This window comes from Eucalyptus grandis, chromosome 7, assembly GCF_016545825.1.
Source record: "Eucalyptus grandis isolate ANBG69807.140 chromosome 7, ASM1654582v1, whole genome shotgun sequence".
NCBI classification, from domain to species: Eukaryota; Viridiplantae; Streptophyta; class Magnoliopsida; order Myrtales; family Myrtaceae; genus Eucalyptus; species Eucalyptus grandis.
Window position 1 is genome coordinate 27,519,617 of NC_052618.1, and position 18,968 is coordinate 27,538,584.

Consider the following 18,968-nt stretch of genomic DNA (forward strand, 5'->3'; position numbering starts at 1 on the left):
CAAGTGGAAGAAAAGAATTTTACCTTTCCATCCGTGGTGTTTTTTTGGGAAAAAAAAAAAAGATGGAAGGAAGGGGGGTTGGTTTCCCAAAGGCTAATTGGGTAACTGAAGGTAAAGAGGGTAAAGGGCAAAATTGTCAAAAGGCAAAGATTATTAAAAATTCAAGAATCTTCAGGATTATTAATTCGATCAGTCAAGTCCGACAAAAAAATGGATTATGATAGCAGACGCGACAATAGTCGTCCGATCAATGTCTCGTCCTTTGATCCTTTCCTCGCTCGTCTTTGTCGCTTCACTTCAAAAATCGGTTAAACTCTCCGGACCGTTCAATCAACGGTCGAATTGCCATCTGCGCATAGCGGGGCCTTTTCCCCCTCGACAAAGCCCGCCATAGCGCCATTTCTTTCTTTCTTTACCATCGCTTGTTATCTTTCCTTTTCTAAATTTTTGTGATCTTCATACATCTACTTTTACCCGAGCAATGTCGATTCAAATTTCCCTTAATTGAAAGGGTTTTCTTTTCCTCTCCGATAAGCAAGTTTGATAGTATTGATTGCAACCAAAAATAAGGTGAACTGATCTCTATACTCACTCACTAAAATACATCATTTGCCAGTTCGCATAACAACTGCTAATCCATTACTCGAGTGGCGTCGATTCAAGTTTCTTCTACTTAAAATGTTTTGTTGGTGCGTTGTTTTCAATTAGTCGAGAAGGTTTTAATTATCACCCATCTCTTCTTTTCAAGACGAGATGTTTATTACTGTTTTTTAAGGATTTTTGGTGGGTTTGACTTTCGAGAAAATGAAAAGGAAGGTTCATGTCCAAAATGGCGTTGCGAAGATGAACTGTCCATGTTTGCCATTTATAATGCGAGAGATTGTAATGACTATTGCACTCGATTTTACGGTTTTAGGAATGGATGAATCCAGTTGTGAAAGGAATCGAGGCTGAAAAATAGTTGCTCACACGATAAGAATTTCTTTATTTTTCAGGAAATTGACTTTACACTTACCTCATACGTGCATCCCAAGTTCCATACCAATTAAAGACAACAGGCTGTCAACTTTGGATCGAGTTATTTTAGCTATTCGACATGCCGAAATGGGAGTCTAATGGAGTAGTAGGCTTCAATATAAAAGCATCTCTACTTAGAGATTATGCTTTTTCCACGTCATGGTAAGGTCGAATTTGGCAAGACTTGTATTCAAAATGCAACTTTGGTAATCGGAAAGGGCAAACTAATCAATGAGGACGCGCATATGGTTTTAAGAAACAGCGTCATGAGTAATTAAAGTGACTTGGCAAAGACGTGTTGACTTGTTTCGATCGGTTTTGGAGGATTGAAATAATGAGTTATACTTTATGGTCTGTTTGTTTAAAGGAAAATTACTTTTGGGAAATTATTTTTTAACTTTTAGGTGTTTTGATGATAGAAAACTAATCAATTTATGGAAAATATTCTTCATAAATCAAAACAATAAGCTTAGATTGTGGGAAAATAATTTCCCCTATTGGCAAAAAGAAAATGACTTTCTCTAAACCATCAAACAAATTAAAACTAAATGATTTCCATGGAAAATATTTTTTTTTATCATGAAATATTATTTAAAGACCCTTGAGTCTCATTAGTTCGCGTAAAATGAATGATTTTGAAAATATTTTCTAAATAGATCATTTATATCGCTTACACAAAATAAATGAAAGGGAAATTCTTTATTCGTCCACATCTAAAATGTGGTGTTTCGACTCATGCATTGAGAACATGCGAATGCTTAATGGCTGTTATTCCAGATGCTGCCACTATCGTACAGACTTTCGGCTAAGCAGATGAACCATCATTTCAAATTGATTTGGTGACTTAAAAATGCATTCCCCTCTGCATTTCTTGGAATACGTGGTCGGAATTTTTCGTGGTGGAGCTTGGAGTAGTCGCAAGGAATGGGAAGGATGCACTTCTGAAGATGGGAATACCAACTGATGATGCTAGCAGTTCCTACAAACCGAAGCTTAAAGCGTTATATATTTGATCTATGTTTAGGCTATTCAGCACAGATAGAGATCGATCATAGTAACCGTAATTCGTGGTAACTATGCGTCTTATCAAATTGGTGGAAGAAATCTGGACCATATTTTTGCCTTCAATTAGATTTAGTTCGAGTCACATTTTGCATTGCAACATGGACATACTCAAATGTTTTGGTTCGGTTCAAGTGTCACAAAAATCCGAATCAAACCGTTAACACCTAAGGCGCCTATTAATTTAAGTTTTAAGTTGTGAACATTCTACCTTATTCTCAAAACCAGATTTATTTCACGTACAGTTCCTTATTCATCAAATTCCACGTGTTGTACAAACATCGTATATGGACAAGGGTATCTTTGAGTTAATGGAAGGTCCCCAGGGTGTTTCTGAACATTCGATTTAGTTTGGCTTTGGAGAAATTGTTATTGAGAAAGTACAAATGTCTTTTAGCTAAAAGAGTTTTCCAAGATGCATATAATGTTTGCTAAATTATATTTTAGATATATATTAGGAACCAACTAAACTACACTTTGTAAATGACTTTTGCTAACTTATTTAAAAAAAAAAAAGTCTCAAATTATTTGCCGTGGAACTCAACTCCCGGCCCTCCTCAGCTTGTTGCGGTAGCTAGCTCGACAATTCATAGGAAATTGAGGCTTTCGTAGCAAGTTAGAGTTTTCAAGGACATTTTAAGCGAGAGCAAAATTATAAGAAAAGAAAAAAAGAAGTTTATTTGCATTCCGAGAATGCTACTTTCTAAAGTATTTCTGGACATTCGTCCAAAAGACTTTAAAGTCCCAAAACCCGTTTTCAATGCCGAACCGAACCGAACCGAGCCCTAGAAAGCATGTGGACGGCGAAATACACATTTCAAAGAAGGGCAAATCCGGCACACCGCCCTAAAAGCGGAAACAGCCGCTTTAGTACCGAAACGGAAATTGAAGCTGTAATTAGCGGCATATCCGACAACTGGCGCCTGTTTCGCACTTGTGTTGTTTTTTTTTATCCTTTCCCGACGCAACGCGAAGTAGTAAAAAGTTTGTAGCGGTTCGGATTCCTGGGAACCCCCCTAAAACTCGCGCGCTACATAAATGCAGAGTGACCCGAAAACTTGAGGCGACGTTGCCCTGCAACCTTCCAAGAACGGCTTCAAGAAGACGCGCCCAGAGGACCCAAAAGACTCTGTTTTGCAGGGTGAATTGGGAATTCGCTTTACTCCTCGAGGAAGTTTTAACGTACGTGTTTGCTTCGGGATTCAATGGCGGAGCCGTCCGATGGCCCGGCCAGCTTCTGGACTCAGGCCAATGCTCTGCTTCCGGATTCAATGGCGGAGCCGTCCGATGGCCCGGCCAGCTTCCGGACTCAGGCCAATGCTCTGCTTCGCAAGAACTTGACTTTCCAGGTTGGCTGTTATCTCTCAGCGTCTTTTCTTTACGTGGGTCCTTCTCCGCCGGCGAGTGGCGGGGGAGGGTGGCGTCGGTTTGGCTTTGGTGAGCCCGTGATCAGTATCTTGAATGCATTGTTCGAAAAGCCTTCTTGGTAATACGGAGATTAGTTCGGTTGGGACTGCAGTCGGGTGTGTTTATCCTCGTCTTGAATGATGGATGATGCACGCGGAACTGATTCTTGCAATTTCAAGTTTTGGTTTGGAGTTTTTGCGTCTCCATGGACTTGGTTATTTGCCTTGTTGGTGGTTGCTGTCGCGGTTAATTCACTACGGTTTTGTTCTGTCTCTCTCGTATTTGATTGTGGAGATGTAATTGGACTATTACGATTCCATTGTGGCATTTCATACCGGCATCAATTGTGTCTCCTCCTTTTTGGTGTATGAGTCGACTTCATTGTGCGAGTAACGCTTGCTTGCCTTGTTTCTTTGTGCTTATACTTCAATGGGCAACGAGTATATCAAGATCTAGTGCTGTATTAAATGGTGCTTCTTCTTTGACATTTGCATCTCTCTTGAATTACATGATTTCTTTCAGTATAACTGGATGAGTCAATAATGCAGCTCATAAAACCATTTGCGACCACAAGAATGCCCAGATTCCACTAGCATGCTCTGAAGTTAGGATAGAGTAAAAATACCATGCACAAACCGTTGTCTGGCCTTCTTATCTTCAGTTTAGCCCCTGGGAATTTAATCTTGGCTAGTTGTCCCTTTTGGGATCCAGCGGCCAAATTCTCTTTTGCACAGAAAGTATAGAGTTAATTTGAAGCCAATATGACCTTTATAGCTATCAGTATAACTTCTTAATGGGCTTTGGTAAGGCTAAACAGAACATATACCATGCTTTATGTTACGGTAAGGTCCAACAAATTCTACGAAGGATGCATCTGATGACATTGTTTATATTATCCTTTCGCAGAGACGAAATATCATGACCAATATCCGGCTCGTTTCTTTTCCAGTTGTCCTCTGTTTACTCCTTGTTCTCATCCAAAGATTGGTCGACCATGAACTGAACAAGGGTGACCTTAAGTGTGGCTGTAAATGTATCAATACGAATGGAGATGGGCAGTGCAAGAAGGAGTGTGGGATTCAATATTCCACCATTAAACAAGCAGGAACCTGTGCCGTGCTAAATCCTCCTGAATGGCCTCCCCTATTACAAATACCGGCTCCCCAACATCGTGCAGTAAGGACAGACTTTATACCATTTAATGACTTGCCTAATGATTCCTGCAGTAGGATACGGTCTTGTCCTGCAACCATACTCTTCACAGGAAGTAATCATTCCCTTGGAGAAAGTATATCCACTGACTCCTCTATATGGTTTTTCCTTTCCTTTAAAACTAAGATGCTACCATTCGATAGTGAGACAGACATTTCTAAGTTTTGACTTTGTTTGTGACTTTATGTTTTCAGTTTTGGTGGGGAATATGGTCCCAAATTCTTTTACTCAGAATTATTCTGACATTTTAGGCAGCTTGGCCCAGAATGTCCTGGTAGGTTATCTTCATCTTTGTTTGACATTATACTAGGATCAGCAATTACCATATTTCTCTGCTGCTAATGTGGCTAATGTGTCTTCTGAAAATTTTTAGGGTACTGCTTCACAGCCCGATTCGCAGAACTATCTTGAATCTGCTTTTTTCTCTGACCAACCTGTGTACGTGGTTCAACAGCAGTGCACAGGAAACTCTTCATTTTCGGTTGCTATTCAGGAATACTCCAAAACATTTCAACTGGGTAGGAAAACTCTTTCTTTACTTCTTTTTGACATGTCTGAAATGCATTATTTCTCTATAAATAGGTTTGCTGCCAATTTTTGTGATTCTTAGAGAAGGAAACAAAAATATGCATGTGCATCAATGCAACAAAGTTGCAATCCAAAGTACTGATTCTGATTGCTAAGAATATACTTACATCCGAGGCACCAGAAAGAGAGGGAATGGGAATTTGATCAGAAGCAAGAGTACTCACTTATATGTGTGTCTAAAGTGCTCTTTACTTTCTGAAAAATGTTCTAGAGGAGAAGATAATGAGTCCAATGGAAACCTATGCCGCACTGTTTTTTTCTATTAATGCAATTGGAAAAATTGTAAAAACAAGGAACAAAGAGGGAAAAAACAAGATCCATCTGAGAATGCCTGTCTAGCTTCACTTCACTTTGTTTATTGTGATATGAAAACTTTACATTCCTTCATAGAGTGCTAAGATTGTAGGTTTACTACCTCAACATGGATTAAGATACCCCAGTTATCTATATTTACAAAGCAAAGAGAGACAGTCTTGTATAAGACATCACTCCCTAGCTATGTTATCTGATATCTACTTACCAACTAATTCCTAATAAACAACTTTGTGTGTAACCCATTAACCTAGCATCTTCTTCGACCAAAAAAGATTGCTTCTCTTATAGTTTCCCAAAATCCATGCCATTGCTGAAAAGCTTCATTGATGGGTAAATCAAATTAGAGCACATTGGTATAAATAAATTCTGTATAAAGCTTGGCAAAGTTTAGGTTCCTTGATTGCCCATCATCCTTCAAAATAAAGCTGAATGATGCTTAATTAGTGGTTTTTCCCCCAAAGAGTCCTGCTATTGGGACCAATTAAGTTTGTAGTGTACAAGGTGCAAAGAATGGCTAAACCATCTGGCTGAAAAGGAAAGCCCTTGAACTGGTTTACTGTTACATACTTATTTACAGTCATTCCCAACCTATCCCTCCTCCCCCTTCAAAATCAAAGGAGAAATAAACCTTCACTGATGACTGTTTATCTTTTTGTTGTGCATTTAGATTTAAGTTGTGCCCAAGGTTTATTTGTGTGGAGAAACAGCTCCTCAGCAGTAAATGATGAACTATATAAGGGCTATCGGACAGGGAACACGGAAAGGCAAATTAATGAAATAGTCGCAGGTCTGGCTGCTGCTTTTTTGGCTGGCTTCAGTTTCTGCTTTATCAAATATGTACAGACAATTCCGCATGTTTTTCTCACAGGGTATGATTTCCTTAATACAAATTTCAATAACTTCAATGTGAGCATATGGTATAATTCAACCAATAAGGATGATGCAAGAAATGAACGTAGGTCATTGGTGCGTGTTGCACGATCTGTGAATCTGGTAATTCTTTTTTCTTCATCTCTTTTTTTTAATCATTTTCCTGTAAGTCAGCTTGTATAGTTGTTCAGATAAAATATGTGCAAGGAATATTCTTTGATAAACTAAAGAAAGAGTCATTCTTCCTTTTCCTGTCAAGGAATCAATACATGCTTTTCTTGAATGTTTTTCCATGTTCTAGCAGTATGCCTCTGAGTGCAATGGTTCTTCAAATTAATGATTTTCAGATCCACGTTGCAATTTGTTTGAATGAAGCTCTGTTGACATACTGATACCAGAAAGCCTGCTTGAACTCCCCTTTGAAATTGCATGACTCTTGCACGTTATCTCCAGTACTCTGAAGTTTGAGAACATAAAATTTTTTGTCCTTGGGATATACTCAAGGCATGAATTACGAGCATTGATTAATCCAGTTACCCTCTCTTAAATAAAACTTAAGTTTAAGGTTGTTCTCCTGTGAATCAAAGTTCAATGAAGTTTCTTTTCTCATTTAGTCAAATGTGAAATTTGGTATCTTCTATCATGGGCATAACCATTAACTAATTAGGTATCCTGGTATATGTCTTTCAGGCATCCAATGCTTATGTTCAGTTTTTGCTGGGCCCACAACAAAATTGCTGTTTGAGTTCATCAAAGATATGCCTAAACCTGAAACTGAAGCGAGGCTGGACTTCGCTTCTGTTCTTAGCACACTCTTCTTTACATGGGTTATCATTCAACTGTTCCCTGTAAGTGGTTACGATAGTGTACACATAGTTTCAAATGGCCACTTCTGTCTCTTTCTCAGCTTGACAAATTTCAGTTTAACTCGTACAACTCTTTTAATTAAGGGGCTCCAACCCCTAACACGGAGAAGGTGGCATTAGACTGACTGAGCAGGGGAAGAACTTAAGTGACAAGTTAACTCTTGTGGTCATTTCTTTCTGCTGACTTATGTTTTGGAACTAGATATATGATAGTTCATCACTCTGGTTCCAAGTCTGCTTCCTTTCCTGATGCAACCTTAATAATCTGGTGTTTATTTCTTATTGTGCACAAATCCTACTACTAGACCCTTCTATTATTCCCAAGCTTTGGCCTCCTGTCTTGGTTCTTTTTTTTTTTCTCGATTATTACGTGGCTCTGATCCCCCTTTTCCCTTCTTATGATGCAGGTAGTCTTGACAGCTCTGGTTTATGAGAAACAGCAGAAGCTGAGAATTATGATGAAAATGCATGGGCTTGGTGATGGACCATATTGGTTGATTTCCTATGCTTATTTCCTTTGCATATCTTCAATCTACATGCTGTGCTTTGTGATCTTCGGCTCAGTCATCGGTAATAATCCATCTAGCTTCTTTTGTAGTTTCTTATTTTCTTGCATTTTTTTTTTTTTTTTTTTTTAAATTTGTTTGCAACTTTGCAGGTTTAAATTTTTTCACATTGAACGACTACAGTATGCAGTTTGTCTTTTATTTCATCTACATAAACTTGCAAATTTCTCTGGCATTTCTGGTAGCGGCATTTTTCTCCAGTGTGAAGACTGCTACAGGTTTGACAGTGGTGACATTGGTTTTATGCAATGGTATCTTTTCATTTCCCTGATGATTTTAGCTAACATCACCGACAATTTGAAATGTGATGACTGCAGTGGTGGGTTATATATGTGTCTTTGGAACTGGTCTATTGGGAGGTTTCCTTTTCCAATTCTTCATCGAAGATGCATCTTTCCCCAGTAAGTAAAAGTTACCATTAAAGAAAGGCTAATTACTAATTAAAATTGCCTTAGTGTTCTGGACCTTTTTTGCAAGGATTACTTACTTCATGAAAATTAAGACAATTGGTTATGGTTGATTTCTTTATCAACTCCATCATCCCTTTCTTTCGCAGAGTTCATTCTACTTCCATATGTGTGTGAGCTGCTTGTGTTTTTCTTTTGCTGACTCCAAACCCCTCACAAGTGGCATTTTCAGCCATAGTTCACATTGCCAGAGACAGATCCCTGGTGATTCAAGGGAAGTAAGTACAAGATGCTGCCACAGCACCATCTTGCCTGTGGTGTGCTGCTTGGGTTGGTGGCAAACAGCAACAACTTAGTAGGTTTATTCCACCAAGTGGGGTAGACTACCCAAATCGTTTTATGATGTTGTGTGATATTCTCTATCAAGTATCTGTAAAGTCTAAGTACTCTATCTTTTCCTATAATGTTCTTCCGAGTCTTTTTAGTCTTCCACCAGCACTTTTGACCTGAATATCAGCCCATAATTGCATCTTCTCAATATAATATTCGAAGGCCATCATTCCATGTGCTCAAACCACCTCGAACAGGCTAAATTGAGACAGGCTTGGCGTTTGTAGTAAAATTTAGTAGTAAAAGTCAACAGTGGAGAGTAGTCAATTTATCTTTATGAACATAAATCTTCTCCTCTGTAGTTGTCCACGAGAGTAATGTACCTTTTGTGTGAAGACCATTTTTGCTTCTAAGGGAAGGTGTTTAATCAGACATCTATTTGCACAATGTCCATTTAGAGCAAGAGAAGGAATAGTTGATTCTTGCAAGATGTCATTTTCACTTTCTTTAAGCATCATGTTGAGTATTGCATTAGGGGTTACTTTACCGTATGAAAGTCTGCAGCCCTTCTGAAGTCAGTGCTTTCATGCTTTTTTTTCTTTGCCACATATCTTTTATTCTCCTAATCAATTGTGTTAATCTTCTGCAGAAGGTTGGATTATCATAATGGAATTATACCCTGGCTTCTCACTGTACCATGGCTTGTACGAGTTTGCACAATATTCCTTAGGGACTCATGGCATGCGTTGGATTGATTTAAGTGATAGCAAAAATGGTATGAAAGACGTTCTGATTATCATGGTTGTTGAGTGGTTGGTGGTGCTTTTTGTAGCCTATTATATAGATCAGGTCACATCATCTGGAAGTGGAAAAAGCGTTATGTTTCTCTTTGAAAGATTCGGAAAAAAGCATCCATCTTCTTCCCAGAGGCCTAGCTTGCAAAGGCAAGGATCTAAAGTCCTTGTTCAGATGGAGAAACCTGACGTCAGCCAGGAGGTAACCAGTGCATCTCCTCTAGTCGTTTTTTGGCAGTGGAAATAGCGCATATTCACATACTGGCCCAATAGGCTTGATAGATAGAGTACCTTGATAATTGCATCATAGCTTGGACAGCTTATAGTGAGGTTATATTTCCCTTTGAAAGGGGACTTCATTTGTTGTTTTCATCTTACTTTTTAACAGTCTTTGACCTACAACCTACCTATTATTTTTGCCTGCTGATTTTTGGCAGTTGAAGTGTTCCATCAATAAAACAAGAATTTTTCTACCTAAAGTGAATGGTCTATACTGGATGTTCTCAAGTTCTAAGTGTGGTTATATACTGTTCGATTTGGCTTGACTATTTAAGATGTTTTTCACTTGCATTAATTTTTCTAGAGGGAGAAGGTTAAGCAGTTGCTGCTAGATCCAAGCACAAATCACGCTATTGTATGTGACAATCTCAAGAAGGTGTATCCTGGAAGGGATGGAAATCCTGAGAAATTTGCGGTTAGAGGGTTGTCACTTGCTTTGCCAGTAGGGGAATGCTTTGGCATGCTTGGTCCAAATGGAGCAGGCAAAACCTCTTTCATCAATATGGTAAGTGCAAATTTTTTCTCTTTGGATAAATGAGACTCAAATTGTATTAACATGAACTTTGGAGCATCTCAACGGAGATTTCTTTTGTTAAGAAGAATGTTCAGAGATTGTTGTAAGTTGTCCTTAAAACTCAAGAGATGTCATTCTATCTGTTAACAGATGATCGGCCTTACAAAACCAACCACTGGAACAGCATATGTTCAGGGGCTCGATATACAGACTGATATGGATGGCATATATACTAGCATGGGCGTATGTCCTCAACATGAGTAAGCTGGCATTATGCTACCTTACGGAGAAATTTTACCTCTCCCTCCTTTTTCCTTTCTGATTTTGACTTATTGCACAAGTCCTGAATTTTCCTGTCTTTATTAATTAAGCCTGCTCTGGGAAACCTTAACGGGCCGGGAGCACCTGCTTTTCTATGGAAGACTCAAAAATCTTAAGGGCTCTGCATTGACACAAGTAAGCTGTTACTTTTCTTTCTCATTCTTTTCTAATGTCCAATTCGATAGTTGAAGAAACAATGTATTCAAAGTTCAGCAATTCTTTTTGCATTGTGATGCAACTTCATGTGAACTAGGATAAGTATAAACAATCTCCATTAGCCGGTTATAAATGTATTTGCATGTGAATGTAGAATTGTTGAACTATGCCCCACTCGTTAATTGGTCATTCACTTTGCACTCTCATTTTGTTGAACTAGGCAGTGGAGGAATCTCTCAAGAGTGTTAACTTATTTTATGGTGGTGTTGCTAACAAACAAGCTGGGAAATACAGTGGAGGTATGAAGAGGAGGCTGAGTGTTGCCATTTCACTGATTGGAGACCCCAAAGTAAGTCTTAAGAGGGTATCTCATTTTAGGAAGCACCAAAGACCCTTCAAGCTAACGCTTTAGTGCTGTTGATTTTTGCTCCAAATATGGCAAGGTTGTTTACATGGATGAACCTAGTTCAGGGTTGGATCCAGCTTCAAGGAACAACTTATGGAATGTCGTGAAGCGTGCAAAGCAAGACCGGGCTATTATTCTGACCAGTGAGTTTTGAAAACTCCCTCCCCCTCCCCCCCTCTCTCTCTCTCTCTAGCCCCACCCCACCCCCCCCCAACCCCCAAAACCCCCTGGTGTCTCTCACCGTGCAAACTTTTGTGTGCTTGCTGCACACATGTGCATTACGCCATGCCTAAAGTTCGAACATATTAGATTGAGATCCCAACCAGTGCTTACGTGTGTAGAGAAGCTGAAATATCTTGATTGCTAAATACTCTATAGGTTTAGTTCCTTCTTCTTCTTGTCTTTCTTTTTTTGGCTAAAGATTCCATAGCTTTAGTTATTCCTTCTCTGATGAAGGAATACCAATTTTATCTTACACTGGAGGCTACATCACTAAGGAACTTCTTCACTTATTTTCAGCTCATTCAATGGAAGAGGCAGAGGTACTGTGTGATCGATTGGGAATATTTGTTGATGGAAGTTTGCAGTGTATAGGGAACCCTAAAGAGGTAAATAGTACATGATACAATGTGCCATTGGACTGTTAACTGGATTTTTGCTGTCATTTGAATATTTCTCCCTTCTCCTCAAGTTGCAATACGGGAAGATGTCATCTTTCTTTTCCAGATATAGATTATATCATTTGTTTTCATGTTCTTTTTGCATCTACAGTGCAAGACGAAATTTTCTGAACTCCGCAAAATATCTGGATTCTGCTCCGCACTATATAATATTTGTCTGCAACTGCATTTAATTTGGTGCCTAAATTGACACGTCTTTACTCTGCAAATTCTGTGCTAGTACCTAGTTGGATATCTTTGTGTGACTTGTGAGTGACCTTGTCGAAGGGGAACCTTCTGATGGCTAGTCAACCTGGTTTGCATGAAAACACCTGAATGTACATTTTTACTTTTTATGACAGCTGAAGGCTAGATACGGAGGCTCTTATGTGTTCACGATGACAACGTCATCCACTTATGAGGAAGAAGTGGAGAACATGGTGCGTTGTCTCTCCCCAGGCGCTAAAAGAATATATCAAATATCTGGAACTCAGAAGTTTGAACTGCCAAAGCATGAGGTCAAGATCTCGGATGTATTCCAAGCAGTTGAGAATGCAAAGAGTAGGTTCACGGTTCATGCTTGGGGATTAGCAAACACAACCCTGGAGGATGTCTTCATTAAGGTTGCTTGCAGCACGCAAGCATCCAACGTGCTGTCCTGATTGTTAGAAAATACTATATTCTGACATGATCCAGAATGTTATACAGAATTTTCTTGTCCCTTTTCATCACTTGTAGCTACAGTCCATCGTTGCTTTACAACTACAATATCCTCCGGCTCTCCTGGGTACTTCTCAACTGGCATACAAATTACCCTGCATTTAGAAAGTTTCCCCTTTCGGTATATGTATCAATTACAGTGTTTCTTTCGTATAATTGTTACCTCCCGAATGAAAGCAATGTTTGTCGTATTTACTTTAACAAATTACATGCCATTGATGTTTTGAATTCCTAAACAAAAAATCATGAACTTACACCTAATTTTCTGTTCTGAGCATCTAACAGTACCAGAAAATTGATCATGCACTGTAATTTTAGATCAACATTGAGCATCCACTCCAGCTGTCAAATGGTTGTGAGAGTAGGACGGGGAAGTCTTAGAACAGTTACTGCGATATCCAAATAAGCTGCAGTGATCAAGCAGATCACTCTTACTCGGCAATAAGTTGTGAAATACATTATGACGCTATCGAGGGAATCTGAGGTTTTTACCGAATATCTAGTTAGAAAAATCGCCAAGAATTGTTTGCCGTCATAAGGTACAATACTCCATTCAAGATAGAACAAAAGAATTAGCTGATTTTGGGTCATCCCAACCAACAAAAGACACAGAAGCCAGCAATTGCAACACATTCATTGTTTACATTTTTCAAAGCTACAGGGAATTACAGTATTAGTATAGCACACTAATTCAGAGAAGTCGCAATTCAAATGGCCATAACGGCACTCTGAGCTGCAATGGCAAAAACTAGTTTTTACCTTGTGTTTTCTAGCGGAGTTATTGTTAGCTTTTCAAGCCAGCGAAGCAAGCATGGAAGTTGGAATTTATGAGCTGAAAAAAGGGAATTTTTCTGTAAAATTCACAAACTATGGAGCCGCTATGCTCTCTCTTATCCTTCCCAACAAGCACGGTAAGTATTATTCACTCACTACTGAAACACTGAATAGTGAAAATATTTTGAGTCACATCATTAGTCATAGCAGGAAGAAAGAGAACAGGAAGAAAATTTCCCCCATGATTTTACTTCTCCGATACGCATCTTGCGTTGTTCAAATCAAAGAATGGGAAAAATTAACAAACACTGAACTTGCGTTTCCTGTACATGCAGATGGACTATTCAGGAACCTGAACTAAGCAATCTCATGGAAATGATAGCCAAACATGAATTTGATTGGAGATGGAGATTAAATAGCTTGACCCTCTGTTTAATTTGGTTTTCTGCCTTTTGACTTCCTTTCTAACTTCTATGCAATTCAGGTGACTTAGCTGATGTTGTTCTTGGACATGATACCATTGATAAGTACAAGGTCAGGGTCAATCTTTACTTCCCTTCTGCCCCATCCTCTGCCAAAACTTATTTAGCTATGATGCAACTGTGGGAGCTATAACCGAAAACAAACTCCCTGATGAACATGTAGATTCTAAAGCAAACTCCACTCTTTTCATAATTCTTCGGGTGAATCTGTCATAGCAGAGCTACCTTTTGTTCATAAAACTGATGGTGAATTGCAGAATGATTCGACCTATTTTGGAGCCATTGTCGGAATGGTGCAAATAGAATCGGTGGGGCTCAATTCACCCTAAATGGAACTCGCTACAAGCTAGTTGCTAATGAAGGAAACAACACTCTGCATAGTACTCACAAGTTCCTGATCCTCATACAACACCCATCACCATTCATCAGCAGTATCGAATTTAACCAAATGAATTACTTCAGGTGGCCTGATAGGATTCAGCGATGTCATATGGACAATGAACAGTTACAGTGAAGAGAGTCATGTAACTTCTGGTTACGAGAGCTATGACGGAGAACAAGGTATCTAGACTTAATTTCAACTCCCAAAGCCTCAGTATATGCTTCGAAATCTTGGTCTCGTTTGCTTGTTGGGCATATTTGATCACTTAAACATGAAAAAGATGAATAATTAGTTCCCTTCCAACAAACAAAAAAATCCTGCAACACGCTGTTGAAAGTGGAAAGTGGGAAGTGCTTATGATTGCTATTGCCTCTCTTCGTCCACCTATCTACAGGCTTTCCAGGTGATCTTTCTGTCTATGCAACCTACATGATAATTGAAACAAACAAGCTGCGTGTGAAAATGGAAGCCAAGGCCCTAAACAAGGCCACTCCAGTAAGCCTAGCCCTGCACACCTACTGGAATCTTGGTAGCCACAACACTGGTGACATCCTCTCACACACTATCCAACTATTCGGTTCCAAGATCACTCAGTCGATGAACACCTCATACCCACCGGCAATATCCTGAACATTGAAGAATCGCCATGCGACTTCCTCCAACCACGCCAAGTTGGAAGCAGAATAAATGAGCTACCCCATGGATATGACATCAACTACGGCTCGATGACAAGGGACACTGACAACTAAAGAAGGTTGCAGTTGTCAAGTACAGCAAAACAGGAAGAAAGATGGTGCTATGGGGTAATCAGCCTGAAGTGCAATTTTACACGGCTAATTATCAGGAGAATGAGAAAGGAAAAGGTGGGTTAGTTTATTCTAGTCATGCAGGTCTTTGCTTGGAGACGCAGGGATTCCCAGATTCTGTGAATCACCCAAATTTTCCTTCATAGATCATTAGCCCCAGACAGACGTTTGAACATATAATGGTTTTTTGATTCACAGCAAAATAAAAGATCTCAACAAGCAGATAAGGAACAGTCCGATTAATTGAAATGTTTAATATATTTTAGCTGAGTCTAAGGGGAAAGAGAAAATTGATTCATGTTTTGTATTGGATAGGATATGCAGCAAAATTCCAAAGGAGATCAGTAATCAAATCTAGTTTGTTTCAAATAACTAATGGTTGACCTAACAAGCATTTCAAATGAGTGCTCCAAAAAGGCATGATTTTCACAAAGCCACAAAAATCAATTCCCATGAGAGTGAAACAGATACTTCTCTTCAGACTTCCAGCTCAAAATCAGTATCTTCAGCAAACCCAAGCAGTAGCATGACAAGACAAAGCTCAGCAACAGCACGAATAATCTGGCAACCCAAACGAGAAAACATACTCCATGACTTTTAACTGTCCATATTCATATATCAAGACACCCACTTTTGCATAGCCCTAAGTATGACCCATCAGTCAGGATTTAACTTGAAAGATATATTACAACTAACCAAAGTAGATGCTGAGCATCAGTTTATCAATGCAGGAACCAGTTGCCCAATCAACTGCAAGCACATCTACTGGAACATGGCATCGACAACAATCAAAAAAGAGTTCAAAAACAAGTCTAATTCTGCGGAAACCGAAAACTGTTCATCAAACTCTAACATGAGGGGTACATGTACAAGAAATTCGATAAAAAATATCACGAGCTATCTAAATTATGAAAATTCCAACAAGCGAGTCCATTGGTCATTTGACAATGACCAAGATGTATAAGCTAGGATTGCTTCAACAAAAAAAGCATGACAGAATTTCAGGTGTTACAGTCAAAGCTATAAGTACGTAAAATTGGCAGTCAATGAGCAGTCGTCGTAGTGGTCTTCTTAAAGTCAATCTTATCGACCTTAACTTCCCCATCAATGAGTTCATAAACATAGACCACCACACGCAGGCCATCAATATCCATGAGCACAAAGCTAGGATTCACGTCATAAGTGATGCTGCTGTATGCACCAGTAGCAGAACCAGGGTTTATCACGACCCCTCCCTCATGCTTGTAGGCAGTGAACTGGTGGGTGTGACCCGTCACAAGGATATCAACGTCCAGCTGCCTCTGGAGCATCGCTAGTGAGTCCAGATCTCCCCAAGGAATAACCTACAAAGCACCAAAGGAGAGGGAGTGAGATAATTAAGATCAATACAAGAAACTTTGGTGTCAACTAACACTTCTCTTTTATTTGGGCTCTGACTTCCAAGTGCCTTCCAAACTAATATAGTACTAAGACACTAGTGCAGGAAGTGGAATTGACTTTAATCCTGCGCAAGCAGCGATGAAGCTCCGTGATAGGGTGGAGATAGGTTCCACAATAATGTCTTCTGAAAAGTGAGGGAGTAAGATAGACTTCATACCATGCACTGTGATTTGTAAAACTATTTGTCCATATCAACTAATATAGTACTATGACACTAGAACAGGAAGCAGAATTGACTTTAATCACCAGCAAGCAGCAATGATGCTCCATGGTAGGGCAAAGATAGGTTCCACAGAATGTCTTCCGAGGAGCAACAAAGTAAGATGGACTTCCTAATATGCACTGTGACTTGTAAAACTATTTGTCCATCTCACTCTTAGCTAGCAATAAATCACCAGTTTAATGTCCATATTGTCAAAACAAGTTTAGAAAGCTTCCGTGCTTGCCAACTTAAGCTTAAGTTTCCCAGGGACAATCAGTATAGAGAGGCAGTGATATATCAACAACTTCCTGGTGATCAATCTAGCATCGTAATCCCTTAGGCATTCTAAACTTTACTGCTCAAACCATCTCTTCTCTGGTTTCATGCCACCAATTAGTTTCGCAATCAGTTGCGTCGTTAGTGGTTGAATATCGGTTAATGAAAAAGCTTCAGCCCTCAGGAACTAACACTTTCATATTGCAGAATAAATAAATCAGATAAAAGTCTTTGGGCTTTAAAAAAAGTACAGATAGAGTGAAATAGTAGAAGCAGCCAACCTGATGACCATGGCAAAGTCCAAGCTTGAATTGGCCAATAGTTAATGTCTTAGTCTCTGGGTATCGAGTTTCCTCATCATACTCGCCTCTAGTGATATGCAGGTCTGGGCAGAGAGTTTTCAAGTAGTCATGAACTTCCTGAAACACATTTCAGAGAGCAACTTTGAGCCGGTAACAGTAAAGCGTGCCCACCTAATGGAAAGATGATTTGCCCATGTTCCAACTCTAGACAGAGACCACTAAAAAAATGTCGAAATTAGGTTAAGAAATTGTGAATACACCATTTGAAAAGGTAAAACAGGAAACTCATCTAATGACACAAGCAATAATTATTGAGTATTATGGCAATGCAAATGCCAGACTCCTTGTAGACAGCAACAACCAGGATTTCAAGAAAATTGGAGAGTTAATGATAGAAGGAACACCACCTCAGCCAAGCATTCACATCTGAGGGAAAGTAGTTGTTCTATTCTACATGGGTTTACTGGCTGCACATACCAAACAGCTCATTGAGAAGGTACTTCTTGAGCTTCAATCAAAGATCAAGGCAGCTCAATAACATATTTCTAGTATCCCAATTTTTCATTCCATAACCAAACTACAACATACTAGAGCTGCTATAGCTGATCTAAGTTCCTTCTAATTCATACACACCAAAAACGCGAGGCATGTGGTAACTTGGTAGTCAGACTCTTTGTGAAAGACAAAACCCTTCGTCATAGACATTCTACATGCAAGAATTCTTCATACTACAGGCAGCACCCAAAACTTTTCAATGCGTTATTTTATTAGAATTCAGTGGAAACAATGGAGGCTATGACAGATAAGACATCAAATAGCATGCCCAACAGAGCTCTCCTTGCAACTCACATGTAAGTGAACTGTCATTTGCAACTCAAGCAAGAAAATTTGACCCAGCAACTGCCAGCAGAAGTGGCTAAGAGCATTGTCAATTTCCACAAATCAAAGAAACCGTGCAGGCCAACCAGTAATTCCACAAAGCAGCGCTCGAGGGTCGGCAATCAAAAAGCCTCCTCTAACCCCCCCCCCAACCCCCACTTTCCTTCCCCCTTCAGAAAGAACCAAAAAAATCCCCACAATATGGTAGACTATAAGATGACCCAAAATGAAAACAGCAGCAAGATCAACCAACGCCATCGCTACATCACTTCATGGGGAACTGCAGCCGGAAACGAAAAAGAAAACGAAAGACCCGGCATTGACCGAGCAACACGAAATCGACAACCAAAATAAGATCGCGACCGCAAACGGGTCAAGGAATTAAAACCAACACGAAGAAGAAGGAGGAGAGGAAGAAGAAAGGGGACCCACTTTGATGCACAAATTGCCGGTGCAGATGATGTGTTGGATCTTGCCGGGGACGAGCATGGACTTGAACTTGGCGGGCAGATCGGGCGCCCGGTGCGGGACGTGCAGATCTCCCAATGCCAACACCAACACCATCGTTCCTCGCTTCTTCCCCCTCCCCCCACACACGAATTCGCTACTCCCTATCGATCACAGCAGCAGCGACGATGAGAGAGAAAGGGCAGGCGAAAAAACGAGAAAAAAGTCAGTATCTTTTTCAAACCCAAAAGACGATCCTTCCTCTTTCTCCCTCGATCGAGCTTCAAAAATCAATCTTTGCGCGAAGAGAGAGAGAGACGTTGACTCGAACATACCCTGGAACCGAAGCGGACATGGAAGAGAGACCGCCGTCCCTCGTTCTTGTCGAGCGCTCTGAAAATTTCTGTCCCCTTCGTCTTGGGTTGGTTTCTTTCCTTTCTTTCGACACTGATTGCGAACGTATGGAACAGCGGCCCACTCTGTGCGCGA

At 39.8% G+C, this 18,968-nt stretch overlaps 2 protein-coding genes and 1 pseudogene across 2 annotated transcripts; 2 read left to right on the forward strand and 1 right to left on the reverse strand.

Annotated features, from left to right (window-relative positions):
* The first annotated feature begins 3,136 nt into the window (after positions 1 to 3,136).
* LOC104427709 (ABC transporter A family member 7-like) lies at positions 3,137 to 12,660 on the forward strand. The gene is given in 19 exon segments (XM_039317220.1): positions 3,137 to 3,428; positions 4,393 to 4,774; positions 4,893 to 4,972; positions 5,072 to 5,216; positions 6,269 to 6,388; positions 6,470 to 6,594; positions 7,162 to 7,186; positions 7,189 to 7,319; positions 7,745 to 7,907; positions 7,996 to 8,121; positions 8,221 to 8,304; positions 9,290 to 9,636; positions 10,018 to 10,218; positions 10,378 to 10,487; positions 10,599 to 10,683; positions 10,925 to 11,053; positions 11,148 to 11,253; positions 11,630 to 11,718; positions 12,132 to 12,660. Coding segments are annotated over 19 exon segments (2,892 nt in total). The 5' UTR covers positions 3,137 to 3,284; the 3' UTR covers positions 12,432 to 12,660.
* A 640-nt stretch (positions 12,661 to 13,300) lies between these two features.
* On the forward strand, positions 13,301 to 15,139 carry LOC104427710 (annotated as a pseudogene).
* Positions 15,140 to 15,679: 540 nt separating this feature from the next.
* Positions 15,680 to 18,951, reverse strand: LOC104425968 (vacuolar protein sorting-associated protein 29). The gene is made up of 4 exons (XM_010038857.3): positions 18,815 to 18,951; positions 18,465 to 18,643; positions 17,133 to 17,270; positions 15,680 to 16,276 (listed from the first exon to the last, which is right to left on the reverse strand). Exons 2-4 carry the CDS (start codon positions 18,594 to 18,596, stop codon positions 15,977 to 15,979), a joined length of 570 nt encoding a protein of 189 aa, XP_010037159.1. The 5' UTR covers positions 18,597 to 18,643; positions 18,815 to 18,951; the 3' UTR covers positions 15,680 to 15,976.
* Positions 18,952 to 18,968: the final 17 nt, after the last annotated feature.

Bases quoted from the DNA above. Each gene is read 5' to 3' on its own strand.
- LOC104425968 (XM_010038857.3), bottom strand. From the start codon at position 18,596: ATGGTGTTGGTGTTGGCATTGGGAGATCTGCACGTCCCGCACCGGGCG. The intron at 17,271-18,464 runs GTGGGTCCCCTT...AATGTGTTTCAG, and splicing joins CCGGCAATTTGTGCATCAAA to GAAGTTCATGACTACTTGAA. The intron at 16,277-17,132 runs GTTGGCTGCTTC...GGTGCTTTGTAG, and splicing joins GACTTTGCCATGGTCATCAG to GTTATTCCTTGGGGAGATCT.